Raw genomic sequence first — 8759 nt, 5'->3', positions numbered from 1 at the left:
GTGGTTGGGTTAAAGCTTAAGTTCCTACATAGGTGACGGGTTTAGCACGTTTTAAACTTAAAGGTTTGTCTATACTAGACTTTTCAAAGGCATTAGACTATTCGTTAACACCCTTTTTAGTCTTCTCTAGATAAGGTCTGTATTTTTTTTTTAAAGCAAATATATTTCTCAGCATTACCTCCATTTGTATACCTATGTAGGATCAAATAATTGTAAAATGCAAACTCCAATATGTTTGCCTTTGTTGTACAATGTAGGCTACTAGTGAATATAAACAAGATCTCAGCTGAGGCAAACAAAATAGAGTGGTTCTTAGTTTTTCCATCAAATATAGGAGTACTCCAACTCCAAATTTGTGTAAGATATGTGCCTGAGGCTAATCAGAGTACACTAAAAATAAAATAAGCTTATTGGAATCCACATGAAAATAAAGGGTTTGAGCTTTTTGTACTACTATTGACTGTTATGGAATAACCTATCCAGAGGGCTTTTTTACACTCACCCAGTGGTTCTCAAACTGTGGGTTGGGAACCCAAAGTGGGTCGCAATTCCATTTTAATGGGGTTGCCAGGGCTGGTTTAGACTTGCTGGGTCCCAGGGCTGAAGCCCAAGCTCTTCTGCCCTCAGCGGTGGGGCTCAGGTTACAGACCCCCCCACTCCTGAGCGGTGTGGGACTTCAGCTTTGTGCCCCCCGCCCCAGGCTTTTGTCTCCCCTCCTGGGGTCGTCTAGTAATTTTTGTTGTCCGATGGGGGCTCACGGTGCAATGAAGTTTGAGAACCCCTGCACTAGCCCTTATCAGTTGGTGATTGGCCTACTGTACATGCTGAAGCATGAGAGAGTTGTGATTTTCAAAGCAGTCAATCAAGGCTGTCTCTCCCACAGTATTCTTGCCGGCAAGTTAAAGAAGTATGGGCTGGATGCATGGACTATAAGGTGGATAGAAAACTGGCTAGATCGTCGGGCTCAACGGGTAGTGATCGATGGCTCCATGTCTAGTTGGCAGCTGGTTTCAAGCGGAGTGCCCCAAGGGTCGGTCCTGGGGCTGGTTTTGTTCAATATCTTCATTAATGATCTGGAGGATGGCGTGGACTGCACTCTCAGCAAGTTTGCAGATGACACTAAACTGGGAGGAGTGGTAGATACGCTGGAGGGTAGGGATAGGATACAGAGGGACCTAGACAAATTAGAGGATTGGGCCAAAAGAAACCTGATGAGGTTCAACAAGGACAAGTGCAGAGTCCTGCACTTGGGACAGAAGAATCCCATGCACTGCTACAGACTAGGGACCGAATGGCTAGGAAGCAGTTCTGCAGAAAAGGACCTAGGGGTTACAGTGGACGAGAAGCTGGATATGAGTCAACAGTATGCCCTTGTTGCCAAGAAGGCTAACGGCATTTTGGGCTGTATAAGTACGGGCATAGCCAGCAGATCAAGGGATGTGATCATTCCCCTCTATTCGACATTGCTGAGGCCTCATCTGGAGTACTGTGTCCAGTTTTGGGCCCCACCCTATAAGAAGGATGTGGAAAAATTGGAAAGAGTCCAGCGGAGGGCAACAAAAATGATTAGGGGGCTGGAGCACATGACTTATGAGGAGAGGCTGAGGGAACTGGGATTGTTTAGTCTGCAGAAGAGAAGAATGAGGGGGATTTGATAGCCGCTTTCAACTACCTGAAAGGGGGTTCCAAAGAGGATGGATCTACACTGTTCTCAGTGGTACCAGATGACAGAACAAGGAGTAATGGTCTCAAGTTGCAATGGGGGAGGTTTAGGTTGGATATTAGGAAAAACTTTTTCACTAGGAGGGTGGTGAAGCACTGGAATGGATTACCTAGGGAGGTGGTGGAATCTCCTTCCTTAGAGGTTTTTAAGGTCAGGCTTGACAAAGTCCTGGCTGGGATGATTTAGTTGGGAATTGGTCCTGCTTTGAGCAGGGGGTTGGACTAGATGACCTCCTGAGGTCTCTTCCAACCCTTATATTCTATGATACTCTTACTTGTGTATGTTCTCATCCATGTAAATATCTACTATGCCTCTTTAATGAGTCCTACAGGTTAATGATGAGTGGTGTAAAAAGCATATTTCCTTTGATCAGTTTTAAATCTGTTTTCTAACGGTTTCTTTGAATGTCCTCTTCCCTGTTTTGTTACTATTATGAGGAAAGTGATGGGACAGGGCCCCTTGTACCCGACCAGCAGCATCTTGTATGGTGCTCTCAGATCCCCCATGTAGGGTGACTAGACAGCAAGTGTGAAAAATCAGGATGGGGGTGGGGGGTAATAGGAGCCTAGATAAGAAAAAAAAACCAAAAATCGGGACTGTCCCTATAAAATCGGGACATCTGGTCACACTACCCACATCTTATCTCTAAACAGTCGCAGTCCTTCCTCGTGCGGAGCTCTCCCTACCAGTCCAGTCGCTAGGCCTGCTTCCGGCTTCCGGGACGGGGGAGAGCACGTCCGGGGTGCCCGCCCCCTCGCGGGCAGTGGGATCCCTGTGTGCGAGGGGGACGACGGGGCAGCTACCTGGGCAAGGGCGGCGCTCCTGGCGGGCGACCCCGTGAGGGAGCCTGGCTCCCCGGCCTCTCTCGCGCCCGGAACGTTTGGTTCCAGGCCGGGTTTCCGCGGCCGCTGGGTGTCCCCAGTGCCAGCCCCGCCATGGCGGCGGAGGGGAAGGATCCGCTCGGCTACTTCGCGGCCTACGGCAGCGACAGCAGCAGCTCCAGCTCGGACTCCGAGGGCGACGAGCCGCGCGCCGCCGGGGGAGAGGCGGCCGGGGTTGTTGGGGAGGTGGCCGGGGGCAGCCCGGGCCGGAAGCCGCGGCTGCCCGGGCCCGACGAGCTGTTCCGGAACGTGTCCCGGCCGCCGTCCTTTCTCTATAACCCGCTCAACAAGCAGATCGACTGGGAGCGCCGGGTGGTGCGGGCGCCCGAGGAGGTGAGGCCGGGGGGGCTCCGGCGCGATACGAGGAGGGGCTCTCGGGTAAAGCCCGGCGTTCTGCGCGCGGCCCTCCCGGCCCTGTGCTGCTGGGCGCGGTGTCCCCGAGCGGCCCCAGGGAGAGCCCCAAGCCACTGCGAACAGCGGGGCGGAGTCTCTCCCGCCCCCTAGGAGCCAAGGGGGGCTCCCGAGTTATCAGGCTCCCGCTAGTCAAAGACACTATGACCCTCTTCTGCAGTGGTTCTCAACCTATTTATCGTCGTGGGCCGCAGGTTGAGAACCACAGCGCCCTCCCCCCGCCAATAAACCCCCACACTCCTCTATGCCCAGCGCCCCCTGCCCAGAGACCCCGCCCCGGAAGGGAGGGTAGCCTAAAACCTGGGGGTGCCCCCCCTTCCCACAACCCTGGCCAGAGACCCACTCTCCCGCACCCTGCCCCCCTGCGGCACTCACCAGTGCCCTGATGGCAGTAGCGCTCTAGTAGGCTGCCAGACACTGTCTCCCCCTGGACCAGCCCCACCGCCTTTTAAACCAGAGCAACACATCTTGAATTTTTTTTAGCACCCAGCTGGGCCGCAGCTGTCTGCTAATTGGGCTGCAGGTTGAGAAATCGCTGCCCTTGAGCAAGGCTCTGGAACAGAGCCTGGTGAGATTGCCAGACCCTCTTCCCAACAGGTGTACTGGGAGGAACGCCAGGGTAGAGCCCTGCAGCCGGACTGGGTAACAGTAGGAGTCAGTATTGTGGGGTAGGGGCAGGAGCAGGATTAAAAAATAGTCCTGCAGAGGTGTCTAAATCAGACTTCTCCTCACAGAGTTTATTGAATCTTTGCTATTTTCTTTGGGCTGGGGGCATGGGGTTTAGTTTTCTGGTTTTCCCCTTTGTTGTTTTAGGGGAAAGGCTCTTTCTTGTTTAACCTTGCCAGGGTAGCGTGACCAGACAGCAAGTGTGAAAAATCGGGATGGGGGTGCGGGGTAATAGGAGCCTATATAAGAAAAAGACCCCAAAATCGGGACTGTCCCTATAAAATCGGGACATCTGGTCACCCTATGCCAGGGCCCCTCTGGTAATTGTTTTTGGTAATCCAGAGATCAGATCTCCTTTGGTTTGATGACGTAATGTGAGGCTCTTGCTTTCTGCTCTACTTTGCTTTGTTGCAATGCATTGTAAACAGTTGTGTTCTCTTCAACAGCCTCCTAAGGAATTCAAAGTGTGGAAGACTAATGCAGTACCACCACCTGAGATTTACAGTATTAAGGAAAAGAAGCCGCCACCACCTCCTGAGCTTGATATGGCAATAAAATGGTCTAACATATATGAGGACAATGGAGATGATGCTCCCCAGCAAACAAACAAAGTTAACTTTTTACCAGAAGAGGAGCAAGAGCCTTCAGAATCAGGTGGGAAATTATCTAATCTGGTGAAGGGTCTAGGGTTGCCAACTTTCTGATTGCAGAAAACCGAACGCCCTTGCCCTGCCCCGAGGCCCTGCCCTGGGCTCACTCCATCCCCCCCTCCCTCCGTTGCTTGCTCTCCCCCACCCTTGCTCACTGGCTCATATTCACCAAGCTGCAGCAGGGGGTTGGGATGCCAGAGGGAGCTCAGGACTGGGGCAGGGGTTGGGGTGTTACACGGGGGTGCAGGCTCCAGGAGGGACTTTGGGTGCAGAAGGGGACTTCTGGGCTGGGGCAGGGGGTTGGGGTGTGGGAGGGAATTTGGGGTGTGGGCTCCAGGCAGCGCTTACCTCAGGCAGCTCTCAGAAGCAGCGACATGTCCCTCTGGCTCCTAGGTGCAGGGCAGGCTAGGGGCAGCGCACAACGTCCCCTGTCTGCTCCTGTGCCTAGGAGCCGGAGGGACAAGCCAGCCGCTATGAACAACTGGACTTTTAGCTGCCAGGCCAGCAGTGCTGACCGGAGCTTCCAGGGTCCCTTTTTGACCAGGTGTTCTGGTCGAAAACCGAATTCCTGGCAATCCTAGAAGGGTCTGAAAAATAAAAAGGGATGGTTCTTTTTGGGTGTGTATTATGTGATCTGCTTTTAGTTTAGTCTTCCTGGGTTTCCTTCTTTCCCCTCCTCCATAATGGGCAATATCTAATATGTGGTAAGTTAGTACTGTACTAGTGGCTCAAGAATGATTGTGTAAAATCCTGTTATAAAATTTCCTCTTATTAGGAGGAAAATCATAATGATTTTAATTCGTTTTCTAAGCAGGTATTAAGAAACTCATCAGAAAGGGACAAATAAACCATTTTCCAAGCAACCATGTGCTATAGAGCTAATTTATAGGTTGTTGCAGGATGCAGTCCCAGGGAGCTTAGTTACATTAATTGTCTCTCTTGTTGTTGGGGTTGTTAAATGTTCTCTTGCTCATATTCTGCTGTTCCAAAATCCTCTTTGAAGCTTCTTTTTTATCAAACATTTGGTTTTGTTATATTGAACTTTTAACTTGGAAAAAGGGATGAAATAATAATAATAACGTAATACATACCTGATTTTAAAGAATCAAGATTCTCATAGGATACCATGTAAAGTTAAAGCATCCAAATTTCATAAATCAAAGCTTGAAACCATTGATCACCTAATAGTTCAAGGTCAGCCCTATAATTAATAGTTCATTAAAAATGTACTATCTGCTTTAATGAACCAATAGTAAGTGCAGTTCCTACATTGTGTTTCTTTGATAGTTCTTTCTTCTCCAGGTAGTCATGACATAATGTGGCTGTGCTTTCCACAGTCACATATGTACTAAGCTTAACATGAATGTGAATAAAAAGTGGATTTGCTGAATACTGCTACATGTGCTGGAGGGAAAGATGTTAATACAAAATACAAATAAGGTGGTGCACGTCACCAGGCTCTGCTGTAGAGATCTTTGGGGCAAGGCCATTGGTGGCCTGCTGTTCCTCCTCCTCTTGTACCACTCTTAAGCCAGAGCAATACTACCTGGCTGCCTTATTTTCTTCCTCTCTTCACAAAATTATGTTGTCTGTGGTTCAGCGGCAAGGTTAGATCCAACAATTTCGGACACGTTTTACATTCAAAACTGTAAAAGAAAATTTAGTTATGAGAACTACTGCTGTGTTTCACCCCAGAAGTAGCTATATTTCAGTGGTAGGCCAGGTTATTTGTATTTATGATGTTTGCAAAGTACTTCAGGATAAAAGGAGCTGTAAATGAAAGATGTTTTTTAGAAGAGCATCTATAATACACGCACCTAAACATCTTGATATCGTAGGTTGGAAGAATTGGCCGTATATGTCATTGAATGTTCTTTTTGTCAACTACGTATTAAATGTGTTTGTGTGTGAGAATAACTCAAGACAAGCTGTAAAGAATAGAGCTAAAAGTAGAAAATGTTTCTTTTGAAACATTCAATATTGTCTTGGATATCAGTGAGGTACTTAGGCTTGCTCATTGAGAACTTGATTGACAAAGGGAGCATCATCATCTGAGGATGGCATCCAACTGCTTTCTACAGTTTCACTCTGAATATTGACTGTTTGCTCCTGCTCCCTTTTCTTCCCACTCTTCATTTCGCCTGCCCTGCATGCTCCCCTTCTTCCTTCCCTCTTCACCACTATCCTGTCCTCCTTCCTTTGTCTCCCCTCCTAACAAAATCCCACCCAAAGATTAAAAAGACGTACAACAAACATGAAATCTGCAGACCCTCACTCTCTGCTTATATGTAATATCTCTCTTCCTATCCTTGGTCTGTCTTGTCTATTTAAATTGTTAGTCCCTGCCCCAAAGATCTGTCTCCTGCTGTTTGTACAATGCCTAGCATGATTGGCCCCTAGTCACTACCATAAGAAAAATAATTAATCTTTCCTACTAACACTTTGGTCCATTCCAAGAGTGGGGATGTTATCCGCCAGTCCTAGTGTGTGTGGTTCCAACGGATCTTCAGAAGTGGAAAAATAAATTGGTTTGGCAAGAGGCTAGGGCAGGGGTCGGCAACGTTCGGCACGCGGCTCGCCAGGGTAAGCACCCTGGCGGGCCGGGCCAGTTTATTTACCTGCTGACGCGGCAGGTTCGGCCGATCGCGGCCCCCACTCGCCGCGGTTCGCCGTCCCGGGCTAGTGGGGGCGGCGGGAAGCCGCGGCCAGCACATCCCTTGGCCCGCGCCGCTTCCCGCCGCCCCCATTGGCCCGGGACGGCGAACCGCGGCGAGTGGGGGCCACGATCGGCCGAACCTGCCGCGTCAGTAGGTAAATAAACTGGCCCGGCCCGCCAGGGTGCTTACCCTGGCGAGCTGCGTGCCGAACGTTGCCGACCCCTGGGCTAGGGTATGTGACAACACATATCTAACTTTCCAGCTTGAGTTCATATATTGTACTTGTGTTAATTGACACCATCTTTTATTTAAAGATGATGAAAAAGATGAACCAGCTTCTGCTAAGAAACGCAAACTAGACACTGGAGAAGAGACTAAGAGGAAGAAGTAATAAGCAGGATGAACTGCATTTGGCCCCCTATGGACACCTAGTGAACTTTGATTCCTCTGCTGAAATGGGAAACAAATACACTTTCACCTAACTTATATCATATGTTGTTTAGAGATTTTTTTATTTCCATAGAATATTTGCCACTTGGAAAGCACAAGAGTTCATGGATCAGTATTGTGATAAAACTTGTATCCGCTGAACAAACATTAAGTCCATGTAATCAATTGATTTAAAACACAATCTTTTTAAGTATTTGATGAATATTTGTGCTCGTACAGGTTATAAGGCTTTGTGGTATTCTCTTTATCCACAAACTTGTGATGTGAGCTTTTCTCAACTGACCTGCCATCGTGCTAAAACCTTTTATAAAGGAACATATTTTTTAAAATGTTGTTTTAAGTAATGTACTGTGGTACCTGTTTAATCAATGCTGTTTTGAAATGTATGTAAAGAGTGTAAATACGTAGGTCACCTGAAATTAAAACTACATGTGAAAATGTATATAGCTTAGCTGTTTACTCTGCAATGTAATGGACAAATTCTCTACTGTGTGTGTTTTAGCAGTATGTTAGACGCTTGACAAATTCTTCAAGGTTTGATGTGTAATAAATTGAGAGTTACTGCTTCATTTAGGACACTGGCCTTCAAACATGTACTTGAAAAGTGGAGTTTGCTTTGAAATCTATGCTGGATACCATCATGTTGTTGCCTGCAGCAGTGGCTTATGAGGTTAAATGATGTGAGGAAAATTGTCAGTATTGCAGAATGGGGTCAATTTATGTATTCTGTATTCTCAAACTGGAGAACAAAACCGACCTGCATGCTAAAAACAGAAGTTGTCATGGCTCAACTTCAGCACACAATGATTATTGTCAAATGCATCTCCTTCAGTACAAAATAGCAATATGAAGCTCAGGTGACTTTTAGACACAACCAGAAACAGAGGAGTTCTGCAGCAAGCAAGCAATCTGGGTCTGTTTATTGCTCGTATTGCAGAATCTAGTCAAGCAATATGCCCTCCTGATTCACATCTTTTCAGAGGGCTTTATGCATATCTGAGAATAAATAGTGCCTAGGCCCATTGCAATCATGCAATCAGAAATGATTCAGGTTCGACGGTAGGAGTGGGACCGTGATTTCACAGGGCATAGCCACACACTGTGACAGTTTAGGAACTGTGGAATGCTGCAGCCATTTGGAATTAGAATGTAAATACCTAATTGTCACCAGCCTCCCATAGTGTGAAATTGTCACCTGTTTTAATAATCACATAAGGGAAGAAATTCAGCTTAATGTTTAATTCAAAAAGAGGGCATCTCCTACAGCACAATACTCTTACACCTTAGCGAAGACTGCCATGGCTTTAACTGACCTAGTACT

General features: G+C 47.6%; 1 protein-coding gene across 1 annotated transcript; it reads left to right on the top strand.

The window, feature by feature from the left end:
• Positions 1–2496: 2496 nt before the first annotated feature.
• C8H1orf52 (chromosome 8 C1orf52 homolog) lies at positions 2497–7880 on the top strand. Its single transcript, XM_065409378.1, has 3 exons — positions 2497–2937; positions 4128–4335; positions 7303–7880. Exons 1-3 carry the CDS (start codon positions 2659–2661, stop codon positions 7377–7379), a joined length of 564 nt encoding a protein of 187 aa, XP_065265450.1. The 5' UTR covers positions 2497–2658; the 3' UTR covers positions 7380–7880.
• Positions 7881–8759: the final 879 nt, after the last annotated feature.

The sequence above is a fragment of the Emys orbicularis genome, chromosome 8 (assembly GCF_028017835.1).
Source record: "Emys orbicularis isolate rEmyOrb1 chromosome 8, rEmyOrb1.hap1, whole genome shotgun sequence".
In the NCBI taxonomy this organism is placed as follows: domain Eukaryota; kingdom Metazoa; phylum Chordata; order Testudines; family Emydidae; genus Emys; species Emys orbicularis.
Note: the sequence above shows the minus strand (reverse complement) of the source record. Positions and strands in the feature narration are given on the sequence as shown.

Coding starts and splice junctions, on each gene's coding strand:
- C8H1orf52 (XM_065409378.1), top strand. CDS start 2,659: ATGGCGGCGGAGGGGAAGGATCCGCTCGGCTACTTCGCGGCCTACGGC. Junction 2,938..4,127: donor TGGTGCGGGCGCCCGAGGAG/GTGAGGCCGGGG, acceptor TCTCTTCAACAG/CCTCCTAAGGAATTCAAAGT. Junction 4,336..7,302: donor GCAAGAGCCTTCAGAATCAG/GTGGGAAATTAT, acceptor TTTTATTTAAAG/ATGATGAAAAAGATGAACCA.